Genomic DNA, 18099 nt, shown 5'->3' with positions numbered 1-18099 from the left:
CTTTTCGTTGGCCTTGAAGGACAATGGAATTTCTTCGGACAGGACAGAATGGACTGGCACTACTCACAGAAAAAAGAGCATGTGCAGAGGCACTAAGTTGTGCTGTCGGGGGTGGGAGTGAGGGGAGACGGGCTAGGACACTGGGCAGTACTGAGAATTTAGGCTAGAAAGCCCACCTGGTAAAAGCGCTTGTGTATATTGATGAGAATTTTCAGAAGCAGTTTATTTTTGGACGTTCAGATGGAAGAAAGTGTGTTTTTTCCCAAGGTTGGAAAAACAAGTTTCTGATCTGTGAGCTTTTGCTCCCCGTAACAGCAGCTAAGTTTGGGGGCAGAAAGGGAGATTTTTCTCCTAGGACCTGAGAAATTTCTGCCCAAGCACCTACTACAGTCCCTGGCACACAGAGGAGGTCTTAAGTATATGGTGCCCGTTTTTGTAATCACATTTAAGGCCATACGACTGGTAGGTTTCAGAAAACTGATCCAGTGCTCTCTCCACTACAAAAACTTAAGAGACTTTTTTTTTCTAATTTATTTCTGAGAGAGAGCATGAGCAGGGGAGGGTCAGAGAGAGAGAGAGAGAGAGAGAGAGAGACAGAATCTGAAGCAGGCTCCAGGCTCTTAGCTAGCTGGCAGCACAGAGCCCGATGCAGGGCTCGAACCCACGAACCCTGAGATCGTGACCTGAGCCGCAGTCAGATACTTAACCGACTGAGCCACCCAGGTGCCCCTCATTTTTTAAAGTCATCTTTAAAGATGATGATAAGTAGTAAATAAGGTTATTTACTTCTACCTTTAAAAAAGTTTAAGTCCTCTTAAATTCATTTACTACTTGGACATTATCCATGTTAGTAGGTGGGGCTGCATGTCTTAGGCATTTTTTTTAAAACATTTATATTTGCTTTTTGAATATTATTTTAACCTTGGCATGTAAAAACAGATATACTTGGTCACTTTAAAAGCACCAAGCGCTGTCACTAGACTTCTTTCTAAAAGGTAGTTTGTAAATTAGAGTCTGGTCGCTGTTGTGTGAAACATCTCTAGAGCGTCCACCCATCTCCAGAAGAATTTCTTCGCCTGGAATTTTAAGAGACAGTCTTCTGACCTCTAGCTTTTCTCTTGACATGGGGCCTTTTAGTTTGCTGTTCATACCTTGCAGTTTCTCCGTCGCTGCTTTTATGCTGTCTCTTCATTCAGAGTACTCCATCCCTTCCCACATCATCACATGTATAAATCCTTCTCACACTTTGGACCAGATTAGATGCCACATTTTCCTGGAGCCTCCCTTGACTTACCTGTCCCCAGGTGAAAGAAATGTCTGTTCGCCATATTACCAGTTTCTCTCTTAGGGGTCCGGTAAAGAAATTTACTTCTTTACCAAACTTAAAGACTTTTTGAAGTCAGGTTCTTCGTCAGGGTTCTCTTTTTATTTCTGAAACCTTGAGGATGGCACATCATTAGTAGAGGCAAGGAGCAAATTAGGAACTCCAATCTAGAAATCTCTTGGACAGCAGGGCAGGGGACAGCCCTTTGTTCTCTGGCCTTTTCACAGACAGATCAGGACCCATTTGCTGAGTTGTGAAATCCAATTTACTGAGTAGTGCTGCTCATTTTTTATAATGCAACAGGAAATACTAACCGTGCATCTTAGGTTACACAAATCCAAGTATTCACCAAACTCCTTTCAGTTAACTTTTTCCCTGTGTTATGTATACAGTGATTTGTGTTACAAGATATGTTTCTTCCCAGGAATTGTGGTCAGAAATGTTTGAAAGCACTCTTACAGTCTTTACCTGGTAGTGGTTATTAAGTATGACACTTTCGGGTGGCCTTTCACGTGCTTATGATTGAGTTTTTGGAAGTTTTAGTTTTAAAACATGTATGGAGCCACATAGAATGGATTCCTAGTAGTTAGCTACATTTAGGGATCTGCACCTTGAACTGGGGAAGAAGGATTTTCATGGGAGCCAAAATAGAGACACACTCACTCTTTGAGGGAGAAACTGTGTTAGGATCCAGAGCCGGACTGAGTAAATCTGGCTGACTTAATTTTGTTCAGATCTTGGTCGGAAAAGCATTTGAGGAAGGACGGTGTCCCATTATATTGCAGTTTTGCTAACTGAAGCTCATGATAATAGGAGCACATGGCTTCAGGGAAGCCAGTTAGGTACACACGATTAGCAGTCTCAGTATAATGCTGTAATCTGAATCTCATTAATATGAGAGAGAATTAGATTGAGAACTGCCAACGTTTTTAACCTGTCCAAGTATAATGGATTGAAATGTCTTTGAATTGGAGTGCTTTTTATTTTATTTATTGCCAGGATAAACTAGGTAAGAAGAAAATCTGCATTTTATTAATCATGTACTTGATAAGATAAATTTGTGGAAAGTAGCGATCAAGGGGAAAAAAAAAGGATTTGGGTGGGGGAGGTGTTGAAATAGGACATGGCTTCATGATCCTAAACTTTTTTTTAAGTTTTTAATGTTTTATTTATTTCTGAGAGGGAGAAACAGCGTGAGCAGGGGAGGGTCAGAGAGAGAGAGGGAGACACAGAATCTGAAGCAGGCTCCAGGCTCTGAGCTAGCCGGCAGCACAGAGCCCGACACGGGGCTCGAATCCACGAACCGTGTGATCATGATGTGAGCCGAAGTCAGACGCTTAACCAACTGAGCCACCCAGGCACCCCATGAGCCTAAACTTTTAAATTGACTATTGAGATACAGTTTAGACACAAAGGGTAATCATCCTAAGTGCACATTTCGATGAACTTTATACACCTATGCAAAAACCACAACAATAAAAATATATAAAACATTTTCATCACCCTGAAAAGTTCCAGATGCTATAATCCCAATTAACTTCCTACCCTTACCCCTCTTCCCCTTTCCAGTCCCAGGAAACCACTGACTTGTTTCTGTCTTTAGGCTATTATGGTCTTTTTAGGGATTCATATAAATGGAATCCCTTGTGCTCTTTTGTATTATGACCCTTAATTCTTTAATTTTACTAGTTTACAAACATAAATCTATTACACTGCAGTTAGAGACAAGATAGTTCAGGGAAGACCATTTACTTCCCTGGCAGAGCTGCTTAGTCTTGCTGAAAACGAATTCTCTGTTCCCAGAATCAGGAGTTGACTTTAGTTAACTAGTTCAGGAGTGAACCAGTGTAAAAAACAAAGTCGGTTTGTTAATATGCAGTGAGAAATAACCATGAAGTTTACTTGTGTTGTTGATCATATTTGTTCCCTGTTGCTATATCTGCCTGTAAATCCAAATTAGCTAGTTGCTTGGTGAGCATTCTATCAGAGTGAGGGGTGTGACTTAGAGAACCATATGGCTACAGAACATCGTGCTGTGACAGCATAGTCATTGTGTCCTTATTTATGGCTCTCTTACTCTGCATACCCTTTTGGTTATGAGTAATAGGCTATGCACACATTTTAGTACAAACATTTTTCAAACATGTAGTGAGGTTGAAAGAATTTTATAATGTACCCATCACCTAGAGTGAGCTGTTCACGTCGTACCATACTTACCGTTCTTGACTTATCGGGTATTTCTATCCATTCCATCGATCAATCCATCTTATTTTTGATGCATTTCAACGTGAATGTTAGACCTCAGTATACTTCTTCCTAAATACTTGCACATGCACTTGATTATATTTTTATTTCTTTTACACCATATTGAGACAGCTTACAAGTGATTAATCTCATCTACCATGTGTGGATCTATGGATAGTAGTGCATTGCTTTGCTGACAAAATGTGCAGTTCACTTTAGCTCACATAAGTTGATCATTCAAATTTAGGAACTTCTGAAGGCCTGGAGAAAAATTGGGGGGCAAAGATTTATGTACATTTTGTTTATATATACCTATACCTTCCCCATATTTCCAAGAAATGACTCTCTGGCAGTTGGTATAATTTTAAATTTTGAATCAAGTCTAGCTAAGGTTCTCAAATATCATTTCCATGTATCTAATTGTGTCCTTATATCAGAAGAGTCTGTAACTGTTAAGGGGTGTGAGAAGGATAAATTTGACCAAGGCCTGGATATTCGATGATATTAAAGACTTAGTAATTCTATAATGTTTGAAATTATACTGTGGAGACAATATTGTGATAAAATGTTAAAGACAAAAGAAGAGTCCTTATTCTTTAGAGATCGATGCTGAAGTGTTTACAGAAATTTGGAATAATACAGTGTCTGGGATTTATTTCAAGTATTTTAGGGGTAAGTGGAAAGTGGACGAGATGTGTGAAACAGGATTGGCCATGGGTAAGAATTGGAGATGGTTGTGTGGGGTTCATTAATAATGTTCTCACTATTCTTGTATAGATTTGAAAATTGCCGTAAAGAGAATTGAAATTATACAATAAAAGGTAGGATATTACTAGGCATTCAAATGCAAGAGTGAAGGAAACTTCAGTTCTTTTTAGAGAAACTCATAGCTTTAATAAGTTATATAAAATTTTTCCTTCTGTTTAATCTATAAACATCATTTTTGCTATTATGCCTTCCTCTGAGTTAAAATGCAAATTCCTAAACCTTTGTTTGAGCTTCTACTTAATGAAGAATTTTATAAGCAAAATGGTTGACTTCAGGTATGAGTAATTTACTCACTAAGTAATAAACCCTGAAATTTTACATTGCAGACCATATGTAGAGAACTAGAGTACGTGTTTGGTATGGTATTGGCAGGCAGCAAATGTATGTTATAAACTGAACAAACTGTTTCCTCTCTGAAGTGCATGTGAACCTGAGAACCAGTGTTAAATAGGCCTTGTAACAAATGATACTGTAGTTTAATGAGTATTTCTAAGATGGGTGTGTTGCACTACTGGTAGGATTGAAAGGTAAGGCTGCCAATAAGACATGACGAAAAGCACTTTTAAGACACGCCAAATGGCATTGTGATGTGAGTGTGGCATGTAATCGTAGATACAAGTGAGAGCAAAATGAACATTTCCTGTTCTCTTCCCCAATTGTCTTACAAATGAAGCACAGCAGGAAGGTATCGATGTTAATCATATGGCGAGGCTTCTGTTAACAATCTCACTTAGTTTCTTTTCCAGCCTTTCTAATAGGAGTGCATTTTGCAGTCTTCTAGGATCTCCAGAGTGAAGTTCACCGTGGCCAGGACTGTAACTGGGAGGGATCATGGAGCAGTACACAGCAAACAGCAGTAGTTCCACAGAACAGATTGTTGTGCAAGCTGGACAGATTCAGCAGCAGGTATGGACGTAAAACTGCTTTAAATGGCCCAGCGATGGAGCTGATACTGGCACCACTCAAGTGGGGATTTCAAGGTACCAGATCTTAGGACTAATAGGTCTGGTGACTTGTGCCGAAGTGCTTTTTGAAGATTGGAATTGTTGCCATTTCTCTCGTGTTCCATGCACTCAGGGCTCTGTAGTCCATCTGTGACCACAAAAAATCTTGTTCTCCATGGGAGCCTGGTTTAATACAGAATTGCCCATTTTATTTTACTAAAATGTCTGTCTTCAAAATAGTCTGTTCTCAGACGGGAATTTGGAACTTGGGCTTTTTTTCTGGATTCAGGTTTGTTGTTTCTCTTCTTCATTAAGCTAGCCTGTGATCTTTTAAGGCTTCGGCCACCGTGGATACACCAAGATAGTCCACTTCCAAGAAATCCACTGTTCTTTGATTTGATCCGCCACGGTGCTTATTTTGAAAAGCTCTAGATCAGCTTGAGGTTAATATTTAGACAACCACTTGTAGGGATGAGCTCATATTAGAAAGGAATTCCCTGCCAGTTTGTTCCTAATTAAGATAGATTCCTTTCTTGAATTTATACAGAGATTACATTTTCTGATGCTCTGTCCCTGGCTTTATTTTAGTGAAAAGTTTATTTGTATTTCTCCCTTGAAGAAAAGAAAGTTGTTACACATTGATTGGACCCAAGGCCAAGATTGGGAATGTTTTGTCTCCAAAAGGGAACTTAGAGAATAAGAAAAAAATATAAAGTAGGGAGTGCAAAGGCTATTTTGATCGTGAGCTGTGCCTATCTGATGATCAAAGGCAAGAGCTGACTCTTGATTAAGAGTAATTATTTAAATTCCTTCACTGGCTTTCCTTCCACACAGCTGCTGTGGCTCTGGCAGCTTCCTTCAGCCGCCTTCTTAGGAAAGGGGACTCCACAAAGGGCCCTCTATTCACACCAGGGCCCTGATGGACAAATTCTTGTTCTGTTAGAACTTCCCTTTAGAGATTATAAAACTTAGGTTAAATCACTGAAAATATTGTTTCTAAGGTAATCCAACTGAATAGAAGTAATTTTCAGTTTGGGGACATGAGGGCATTGACCAGCATGAAGATGATTTTGGTTCAGAGTGATTGCTTCATTCTTTCTATCTGGTGATTGTATTTAAGTCCCAGAAATTCTTCACTGTAGCTTCAAAGCTGTAAAAAACCTGATAGCTTTGTTGTTGTGAACTCCTCTGAAGAAATAAAAAGAGCATGAAAATAACAATAAGCAGAAGGATCAAATGCTTATTTCTGAGGGGTAAGGATTGCATTAGACATTTTTGTGTTAATGATGACAACTGTTTTGATGATATGAGTCCTGGAAGTCTGTTTTGAGTTTCACTCTGGGGACAAGGGCTGATATCTTTAATTCTGCAACCCACAACAAGACAGCTTTAGTATAGGGAGTCTGTACAGTTTGAAAGTCCTCTGTTGGCTGGGCCTGTTCAAAGAAGACTCCCTCCCTTTCCCGGAAGAGGTAAGGTATTCTCATGACTTGAACTATACATTTCCTTCCTGATACATTTCAAGCTTTTCCTGTTCCTGTTCTCAGCAGCAGGGTGGTGTCACTGCTGTCCAGTTGCAGACTGAGGCCCAGGTGGCATCCGCCTCAGGCCAGCAAGTCCAGACCCTCCAGGTAGTGGTGCCCTCTCTGATTCTCTGTAAGCACTGCATGAACTTCTCCTGTCCTCATGTCTAGTGCTCTTTGTGGTAGGGTCTCAAGGAGGAATGGCAAAGTCAACTGCATGTCTTTGATGCTGTTAACTTGTCTTTGAGGCTTGTAAGAGTCCAGTTTCCTCATGCTTCATGCCTAGTCATGTAGGTGACCTCAGTATCCATTTCCTGAAAATTGAATTTGGCTGTTGTGTTTCTTTGGGGATACCTGGGAAGGAAATGGTATAAGTGACAGGAAGAAATTCTTACAAGTGGCATTAGAATCTGTTCAAAGCTCAAGCCCTGTAGTCAGATTGCATAGTAAAATTTTGCAAATTTGGGTTATGATAGCAGAATAGAAAATATCTAGGGTTAGATTGAGCTTTATTTTTATTAAAAGGGCTACTCGGGTGCAGAATAATCATTATACTTGGCAGGGTTTATCCAATCAGTGAGTCTTGTTAATCTCTTAACTGTTGCCTTTTCACTACCTTTCCTTGGGAAACCATGACCTATTTTATTATTAGATTTGCAAAGATTATCTTATACCTCTTGGTTGGACAGAGGTGGCGTATGCTTTCTAGAAGTCTCAGGTCTTAGAGCCACTATAAGAATTCTTACTTAATGAGTGCAGTTCCATAACATTATATATGGCCAAGTTCAAGGTCCTAAATCGGGGGTATATTTTGGCCAATTCCTAGGTAAAAATGAAAAGTAGAAGCATTTAGGTCTTCTCTGTCTGCCCATTACTTTAACATGACTGTATTTTTGAGAAATTGGCAAAATTTGAGTGCCCTGCCTTTTTTCCCTCCAGTGAATGGAAATGATTCAAAGTAGGACCTCGAATGCAGAAGTGGCATCTCATTAGTGCTGCTCAGCACCCTGCAGTTGCCTGGCCCTTACCTCGATCGTCTTTTACGTTACCCTTTCAGCCTCAGCCCCACGCCTACCTCCCGTGTGTCTGATGATGCCCTGCAGGCAGTTCTGAACATACCCTGGGCTGGAAAAGGCTGAGCTTGTAGGTGCTCCCAAACTGTGTTTGAATCTCGGACTTCAGCAGCTTGTTATTCATGCTTTTCATGCTTGCTTCATCTTATTGATATATGAAACAGTATTGTCATTAACCACCTGTGGAATGGGAATGTAACATGCTCTTAACTGTATGGCTTCTTGTCTGATGCATGTGTCCTTGTAGTCATTCATATGTCGTAAACATAGTGGGCTCCTTGGAGTCTCCCAGTGCTTTATCATGTACGTGTTTAGCATGTCCATGAGGGGAGACGTTTAAGATAACGGGTAGCCAGAAAAGTATGAACAGTTGTGCCTTAAAACTTGTGTTTCTTGCTAACGTGGATTTTCTTGAAAAGAAATGGCAACACCTTATGGAAATGATGAAAACTTTTCCTCTAGGCGCCTCATTATTTTGAAGAATCTTAAATACCTGTTTCAGTTATTCACGTAATAAATATTCAGAACAGTCCTTTCTGGAGTATATGCAAGCATGACTGTAGCAAAGGGAATTTAATTTGATAAGGAAAGGAGAAAACATGAGAGAATCAGATTGTAAAGTCCTTTAAAAAGTAAAGTGGAATTTCTCAGCAGTTGATAAAACTTAGGTTGCAGTGTTCCTGAAGATTCTGATGCTTTTGGTGGTGGTGGTGATCGTGAGGAGGGGACCTTAATATCTAATCTATTCATCTAGGGCAGATTGATCTTTTAACCAGTTACTGTTATTTAAACATACTTGCAGTGACATTAAGAATGAATAGTTTAGTCACGAAAAGCCTTATGTTCTGCAAAAATAATTCCTCAAAACAGAGATAGCATCTGAAAGTGAAAGGTTTGGACTTTTAGCTATTGTTTTGAACATTCCATTTCACTTCTAACATGGCTTGTTTTTTGGTTTCCAGAATGCATACAATTAGTTAGGTATTTCTTTATTGGGACTCAGAATGTTACAGAGCATGTATAATGCCTTGACTTCTAGAGTGGTTCATTTACTCCCAAGAGCTTGAAAGTTGGGAGGGTTTTTTGGTACACTTGAGTGTGTAATTCCCATATTCATCACTGCTTCTGTTAAAACTAAAACAACTCTCACAGAGTCCAGTGTGAGGAATTCTACTGCAGAGATTGAAAACTGACCAGAAGATATTTCTAGGCCTTTTCCTAGTGGGCCCTTTTTAAAAACAACCATAGGACTAGAATTCCCAGAGTGAGATGAAGAAGATAAAAGTTGTATATTTCATTTGTGCCTGAGGGACTGTGAGGCAAAAGGGTCTTCTCCATAAGCTTCCAGAGCTGCTTGGTAGCCAGCCTCCTGCAGTCTCTGCTGGGTACTTTGATTTATTCCTTCTAGGTTATTTAGAATGTGTACTCAGCCACCATCACCACCATCAACCTTCCCTCTCATTGCTTCCTCTCCAGCCTTCCCTAGAAACTATTCCTGAATATTGGTCTCAAAAGGCACATAGTCTGGATGTTTTGATAAGTACTTCTCATGGATTTAGCCTGTATTTGCTGATAAATGCCTTAATATCTATTGAGACTTCCTAAAGATCCTGAATATACTTCATTATATCTGACCTTAAAGTATTCAACTTGGCGTTTAGTCAAAGATAGAATATTTTTAAAGAAGGTAACTTGAGTACAAGGACTTGAGACTTACTTTCTTAGTGTCTTTCCTACCTTTTCCCCCTCCACCAAGGCCACAGAATAATTCCAGTGATTATCTTTTGGTGAAAACCATTTTGTGTCTTAATGTTATTTCATTGTTCTTATTTTATTTCATTTTAGGTCCAGGGGCAGCCATTAATGGTACAGGTCAGTGGAGGCCAGTTAATCACATCAACTGGCCAGCCCATCATGGTCCAAGCTGTCCCTGGTGGACAAGGTCAAACCATCATGCAAGTACCTGTGTCTGGGACACAGGGTTTGCAGCAGGTGAGTGATGCAAAAAAATGTTTGGACAAAATATCAGAATAGAGGTCTTAAAGACAAGGTCGTTAGAAACTATTAGACATCGATTTTATGTTTGTTTGACAGCCTACATTCATAGTTAGTCAGTTTTGTACTTTTGTGGTATCTGTGATAATAAAGGAGAGCTCTATAGAAATTGGGCATTTCTGAGAAGGACAACATATTAGGCATGAACTTGAGTCTGTATAAAAAATACAAAAAGATGAGTGTCTAGTTTAATAGAAGTAATGCATTGGTTTGATACTCAGAGCTTCTAGGAACTGAAGGAGGGAATTTATAGTTGGAAATTACAATTGGAAATTGTTGTTTTTGGTCTGAAATGTCATCCTTTCATTTCTTTCCAAGTACTTTATAGTTTGAATTATTTGGCAGGTGATAAAAAAGAAAGTGATAAAAAAGAAAGTGTTTCAATCCAAACCCATTGCACATACCTATACTTAGAGCAAAATTTATAACCCTTAAATACTTTTATTTTAAAAGAGCTGAAAACTGGGATTTCTTTCATAAAGTTATGAAAAGAATAAAATGAGCAAAAAAGTAGGTTAAAATTAAAGAAAACTATCAAAAATGTAGGAAGGGTAAATAAAAATGGATTCTTTAAACAGATCAATAAAGTAGGTGAAGCCACTGGAAAGACTGATTCCAAAAAGAAGGGTAAATAAGACATGCGGCTCTGTGGCATCAAATTTTTAAAAACTAGAGAAATTTTTATCAAGTAGGTAAAAATTAAAAAGAGTTTATATATCCAGTGCTAGAATGTATGTAGAGAAAAGGAAACACTCGTTATTATTGGTAATTTAAAATTCTGAAGGCATCTCGCTATTAAATTCATAAACATAAACCTTTGTTCTTTCTGCCCCACTTCTGAGAATCTTTTGTGTAATAAGAAAAGGATCTTTGTTGGAGGGGGGGAATGGGAAATGTACAAAGACATTTATTGCCACACTGTACTAGCAAAAAATAAGATTGTGACCTGAATGTCTCTTTCATCAATAAGGATAAAGAAATGTCCAAATACATCATACTCCATATATGGAATATTTGTATCCTTATTAAAAAGGACGAACTGTTAGCTAGGGAGGTAGTCAATGTTGAAGTATTTTTAGTAAAAAATAATTTGCTGAGAAATAATGTGATTTCTGTAATAAATAGCCAAACACCTGTGGGTATGTAGATTTGTTTATCTATGTTTCATTTTAACAGTTAAAATGATCACATTAATAATTCAGTTTTTCTTACCACCTTTAATCCCTTCATAATGATTCTTCAATTTGATGAATCAGGATTTACAAAGTGTATTCAGAGAATTTTCTTTTTGGTTTGCTTTGTTTTTGTTGGTTTTTTTTTGCTTCTATAGGTAAGGTTAACTGTAAATGTATTTGAGTATGATTGCTTTATTTTTCAGTTGAATTCTTAAGGTAATTTCCTTGTAGTGGGGGGATTGCTTGAGCAAAGGGTGAGACCATTTTTAAGGCCATTGGCATATTTTTGCCAAGATAGAGTTGTAGTTAGGATTAAAAATAGTTTCCACATTGCTCCATGCATAAATGCATGAGGCTTTAAATATATTCTGTGATTGTGCTTACCGCAGTTTCATACTGCTGTTTCATTTCTGTCCTTCCTCTCATTGCCTCCTCTCTCAGCCCTCCTTGCCACGCCTTCCTCTCCACTGTCGAATAGAAACTGTGATATACCACCAGGAATAGTGTACTGTGAGTGCAAGTGGCCTGACTTTCATCCCCAAGTCTGCCATTAAACAGGATTTCTGGTCTTGCTCAAGTCATTTGATTCTCCTTGTTCTCATCCAAAAATGCGGTTTATATCAGGTGATTCTTAGGGTTCATTCCAGCTCTAAATTCTGTGATTTTATGGGAGATTTTTTGGTCTTTAAGAGACTTTGAGAGGTTATCTATCTCATTCCATTCCCTCCCAAGTAGGACTATAATCACAGCATCCTGGAGAAATTCTTTTCTATTAACCTGTATAAAGCTCTAGGTACAATTTTGAAGAAGAGTGTTTCTTAGCCTTTTATTGTTGGTTGGTTGTTCTGTTGTTGTTTTTTTTTTAAACCTTTGTTTGGATTACATGCTCTATTAGAATTCCAGTGAAACCTATACCCCTTAGAAAAGGTGCAGATATCCAGATACATGCTAAATTTGTGTATAATTTTGGGTTAAGATCCCTGGCTTGATAAAGACAGTGGAATCAAAGCAGAGAGGAGGAAAAAAAGGCAAGAACATTGGATGTTGATATATAACAAATACAGTATAAAATATTCTTGAAGAAGTGGTTTAAGAATGACATAGAAAGAGAAGATCGGTTTCTACTTCATACTATATATATTTAGTAGATTTACAGGCCTCAATGTAAAAAACCCTACTTGGAAACTTTTAGACTTTATTCACTGGAGAATTTTCTGTATGTAGTGGAGGTAGAGCAGTAATTTTTTTAGAGACATAAAACCCGAATTGATTTGCATACTTAAATTTATATACATCTAAATGTAAATAAAAGTAAAAGGATGCAGGTGTGTGGAAGATATTAGTACATATAGCTGGGTTTGTATCCAACATGCACAAAGAACGTTTATATATTGATAGGAAAATGACAATCAAGTAGAAAAATGGGCATAGAATATGAATAGATGGTAAAGGAAACCTAATAACTAAAACAGGCATTCCTTGCTATTTGAAATGCAGGTAGGAAATAGATTCAGGTAACTAAATTGTTTACTTATTTATTCGCTACTACTTTCTTTTTTTTTTTTTTTTATGTTTTATTTATTTCTTGGAGAGAGAGAGAGAGAGAGAGAATGTGAGCAGGGGAGGGTCAGAGAGAGAAGGAGTCACAGACTGAAACAGGCTCCAGGCTCTGAGCTGGCAGTCAGCACAGAGCCCGATGTGGGGCTCGAACCCACGAACCGCGAGATCATGACCTAAGCGAAAGTCGGACGCTTAACCGACTAAGCCACCCGGGCGCCCCTATTCGCTACTACTTTCTAAGTGCCAATTATGAGCTGAGTATTTGGAAAAGGTAGTTAAGAAGACCTAGGTAGAGGATTCTGGGAAGATGGCAGAGCAAGACATATCAGGAATCTGTCTCCCCATTTACACGACAGTTGCACTCGCAAAATCTGATATAAACTATTTTGGAACTCTGGATTCTCTTGAAAACTTTTTTACTTGCAGGGCAAGGCATAGACTTATATTGAAGGTAATTTCATTCTGCGTTTAGCACAGTGTCAGCTATCCAGTACCCTAGCAGGCAACTGCATACATGTCTTAGAGGAGCTTATGTGCGGCTTAAAGGAGCCAGGGTGAGCAAAATGGACCTTGTTCTCTAAAATCAGATCATTGATTGCCGTTTCTGATCACAGAGGTGCAGACAAAGGCCAGCAAGATGCATGGAGCAGAAACTGACAGAACTGAGGAGAGAAATAGACAACAACTCTGCAACAAGAGTTGGAGACGTTAGTACCCTCCTCTTAACAATAGGCAGAACAACCAGAAAGAAGATAAGTAGGGAAGTAGAGTACATGAAACAACAGACCAAGTAGATAAGACAAGAATACATAGGATAATCAACAATAGCATAAACATTGTCCTCAAGTGCATATGGGACACCTTCCAGGAGAGACCATATGTCAGGTCACAAATTAAGTCTTAGATAGACTGCATATGAAGTATCTTCTTTGACCATAATAGGATGAAGTTAGAAATCAACAAGAGAAATAAAAGTAGAAAATTCACAAATTCATGGAAATCTAATAGTACACTCTTAAGTAATCAGTGGCTCAAAGGAGAAATTACATGAGAAACTAGAAAATACAGACAAATGAAAACAAAGACACCACATACCAAAACTCAAAGGACATGGCAAAAACGGTGTTCAGGGGAAATTTATGGCTATAGATGCTTACATTAAAAAATGAGAAAGATTGACAGTCTACAACTAACCTTATAACTTCAGGAATGAGAAAAAGAATGAATTTAACCCAAAGCTGGCCAAAAGAAAGAAAGAGCAGAGATAAATGAAATAATAGGAAAACAGTAGAGAAAACAAATGAGACCAAAAGTTGGTTCTTTGAAAATAACAAAATTGACAAATCTTTAGCTAGATAGACTAAAAAAGAAAAAAAAAAATCTCAAATAACTAAAATCAGAAATGAAAGGGAGGGAGGTTCCTGGGTGCTCAGTTAGTTAAGTGTTTGGCTCTTGATTTTGGCTCAGGTCATCATTATCTCACAGTATGTGAGTTCAAGCCCTGCACTGGGCTCTGTGCTGTCAGCATGGAGCCTGCTTGGGATTCTGTCTCTCTTTCTCTATCCCCTAACCCAGCTTGTGCTTTCTCTCTCTCTCTCTCTCTCAAAATAAATAAACTTTTTTAAAAAATTATAAAAAAAGAAACAAAAGTGAGGATGTTATTACTAATTCTATAGAAATGAAAAGATCATAGGAGTATTATGAGCCAGGGAGGAGTTAGCATGGCAGAGTAGTAGGTAGCCATATGCTTGCGTCATTCCCTCACACACAGTCAGACGAATATCAAACCATTCTGAACACTTAATTCTATCCGATAGCTGAGAGAACTGCACATCTGGAGGGAGAAAAATGGCCACATAATGGAAGTAGAAGCTGCAGAGAGTTGATTTGGGGGAGAAAAGAATTGTGGGTGCCACAGAGAGGATGGAGCTCTGAACATTGAGAGAGAAGGAGCAGTATGCAGGGGATTGCATGAGAAAAGCTCTCGCCTAAAACTATTGCCTGGGAAAAGGAGAAGGGCTGGTTATTCCAAGTTTTTGCAAGCAGTGGAGCAGGAAGCCTAAAGTTTTGGAAGTCCACACCATTGTGAGAATCCTGCCTGGCAGGCTTAGCAGTTCATCTGTGGGGAAGGAGGGCAGAGGCCTGTGAGCAGACAGTGTGTTCTGAGGGGCTCCTGGATTGCACAGGGATCAACAGTTTCCCTTCTTGGAGTGTATTTGGGAGAGATGGCACTACTTCTTGGGACAAAAGAGAAGGTTGGTGCCATTGAGTGGCCTCATTAATTAGCATAGCAGCAAAAGCACCTGCTGAAGGCACCTAACCTGGAAGCCACCTTTAGGCTGTGCTTTACCATAAACTCCTAGCATCATGCAGTTGTGCAAGTACAAATTGGCACAAGCCACAGCACGGTGAGACCTTCAGAGGATTAGCATGGGTCTGCACTGTGTCCCTAAACTTTGGAGTTTTGGAATCCAGCTACACACCTGAGATAAATTGGGGGCACCCAAATATGTATATCAGTTAACAAACAAACTAATTGATGATAATACGATAACAGTAGAGGACTTTTAACACCCCCCCTTTACAGCAATGGACAGATCATCTAAGCAGAAAATCAACAAGGAACCAATGGCTTTGAATGACACACTGGACCAGATGGACTTAACAGATACACACAGAACATTTCATCCTAAAGCAGCAGAATACACATTCTTTTCCAGTGTACTCAAAATGGTCTTCAGAATAGATCACGTACTGGGTCGCAAATCAGACCTCAAGAAGTACAAAAAGATTAAGATCATACCATGCATATTTTCAGACCACAACACTATAGAACTTGAAAGTCAGCCAAAAAAAATTTGGAAATACCACAAATACTTAGAGGTTAAAGAACATACTACTAAAGAATAAATGGGTTAACCAGGAAATTAAAGAAGAAATTTAAAAACTACATAGAAGCAAGTGGAAGTAAAAACACAACAGTCCAGAACCTTTAGGATGCAGCAAGAGCAGTCATAAAAGGAAAGTATACATGGGGTGCCTGGGTGGCTTAGTCGGTTGAGCGTCCGACTTTCGCTTAGGTCATGATCTCGCGGTTCGTGGGTTCGAGCCCCGCGTTGGGCTCTGTGCTGACTGCCAGCTCAGAGCCTGGAGCCTGTTTCGGATTCTGTGACTCCCTCTCTCTATGACCCTCCCCTGCTCACGCTGTCTCTCTCCCTCTCCTAGAAATAAATAAAACATTAAAAAAAAAATTAAAAAAAAAAAAAAAGGAAAGTATACAGCAATACAGGCCTATCTCAAGAAGTAAGAAAAGTCTCAAATATACAACCTAACCTTACACCTAAAGGAGTTAGAAAAGAAACAGCAAATAAAGCCTAAAGCCAGCAGAAGAAGGGAAATAATAAAAATTAGAGCAGAAATAAATGCTATAGAAACAAAAAAACCCAGTAGAACAGGTCAACAAAACTAAGAGCTGATACTTTGAAACAATTAATGAAATTAATAAACCCCTGCCAGATTTCTCAAAAAGAAAAGACAAAGTACCCAAATAAATAAAATCATGAAGGAAAGAGGAGAGAACATAGCCAATACCACAGAAATATAAAAAGTCATAAGAATATTAGGAAAAATTATGCCAATAACCTGGGTAAACTGGAAGAAATGGGTAATTCCTGGAAACATAACGACGACCAAATTGAAAGAAGAAGAAACAGAAAATTTGAACAGACCCAAAGCCAGCAAAGAAATTGAATCAGTAATCAACAATCTCCTAACAAACCATAATTCCAGGGCCAAGTGGCTTCCCAGGGAAATTCTACCAGATATTTAAAGAAGAGTCAATACCTCTTCTTCTCAAACTGTTCCAAAAAATAGAAATGAAGGAAAACTTCCAAACTCCTACAAGGCCAGTATTAACCTTGATTCCAAAACCAGACAAAGACCCCATTAAAAAAGAGAATTGCAGGGGCGCCTGGGTGGCTCAGTCGGTTAAGGGTCCGACTTCGGCTCAGGTCATGATCTCACAGTTCGTGGGTTCGAGCCCCACATTGGGCTCTGTGCTGACAGCTAGCTCAGAACCTGGAGCCTGCTTCAGAGTCTGTGTCTCTCTGACCCTCCTCTGCTCACACTGTTTAGAGCTCTCTCTCAGAAATAAATAAAACATTAAAAAAAAAGAGAATTGCATGTCAGTATCCCTGATGAATGTGGATGCAAAAATTCTCAACCAAGATAATAGCAAATTGAATCCAATAGTACATTAAAAGAATTATTCACCACAATCAAGTAGGATTTGTGTGCTGCTGAGGTGGTTCAGTATTTGCAATCAATCAATGTGATACACCACATTAACAAAGGATAAGAACCATATGATCTTTTCAATAGATAACAAAAAAATTTGACAATATACAGCATCCATTCTTGATAAAAACCCTCATAAAGTAGGAATAGAGGGAACATACCTCACCATCATAAAGGTCATGTACAAAAGGCCCACCTAATGGAAAAATTGAGAGCTTTTCTTCTATGGTCAAGAGCAAGACGGGGATGTCCACTCTCACCATTGTTGTTTAACAGTACTGGAAGTCCTAGCCTCAGCTATCAGACAACAAAAAGAAATAAAAGGCATTCAGATCAGCAAGGAGGAAGTCCAACTTCCAGTATTCACAGACAACATGGTACTCTATGTAGAAAACCCAGAGAGCTCCATCAGAAAAAAATGCTAGAACTAATACATGAATTCAGCAAAGCCATAGGATATAAAATCAATGTACAGAAATCTGTTCCATTTCTGTATACCAATAATGAAGTAGCAGAAAGATCAAGAAATTGACTCCATTTACAATTGCACCAAAAGCCATAAGACACCTAGGAATAAACCTAACCAAAGGCCTCTACTCTGAAAACTATAAAATACGAGAGAAATTGAAGAGGACACAAAGAATTGGCAAAACATTCCATGCTCATGGATTGGAAGAACAAATACTGTTAAAATTTATATACTACCCAAAGCAATCTGCACATGTAATACAATCCCTATCAAAATGCCACCAGCATTTTTCACAGAGCTAGAACAAACAATCTTAAAATTTGTATGGAACCACAAAAAACCAAACAGCCAAAGCAATTTTGATAACCACAAAGCTGAAGGCATCACAATTCTGGGTTTTACGCTGTATTACAAAGCTGTAATCATCAAGACAGTATGGTGCTGGCACAAAAACAGACAACGGATCAGTGGAACTGAAAAGAAAACCCAGAAATGGACCTACAACTGTACGGTCAACTGCCATCTTCGACAAAGCAGGGAAAACTATCCAGTGGAAACAAGACGGTCTGTTCAAATAGTATTGGAAAAACTGGACAGCAACATGCAGAAGAATGAAACTCGACCACTTTCTTTTTTTTTTTTTAATGTTTTATTTATTTCTAGGAGAG

General features: G+C 38.7%; 1 protein-coding gene across 7 annotated transcripts in view; it reads left to right on the top strand.

Annotated features, from left to right (window-relative positions):
- Positions 1 to 18099, top strand: part of NFYA (nuclear transcription factor Y subunit alpha) — a 32538-nt gene that overhangs the window by 1550 nt on the left and 12889 nt on the right. For 2 of the 7 annotated variants that reach the window (XM_039242643.1, XM_039242639.1), the window contains exons 2-4: positions 5110 to 5242; positions 6828 to 6914; positions 9722 to 9868. In XM_039242643.1, coding sequence (XP_039098574.1) covers positions 5168 to 5242; positions 6828 to 6914; positions 9722 to 9868 — 309 coding nt within the window. In that variant the 5' untranslated portion in view covers positions 5110 to 5167. Of the gene's footprint in view, positions 1 to 4345; positions 4390 to 5109; positions 5243 to 6827; positions 6915 to 9721; positions 9869 to 18099 lie in introns of those variants that run through there. The other 5 variants (XM_039242645.1, XM_039242644.1, XM_039242640.1 and 2 more) reach the window with 4 other exon arrangements.

The sequence above is a fragment of the Hyaena hyaena genome, unplaced genomic scaffold (genome assembly GCF_003009895.1).
Source record: "Hyaena hyaena isolate Hyena2069 unplaced genomic scaffold, ASM300989v1 scaffold_211, whole genome shotgun sequence".
Classification (NCBI taxonomy): Eukaryota; Metazoa; Chordata; class Mammalia; order Carnivora; family Hyaenidae; genus Hyaena; species Hyaena hyaena.
The sequence above is the reverse complement of the archived record's forward strand: the minus strand, read 5'-3'. Positions and strand labels throughout refer to the sequence as shown.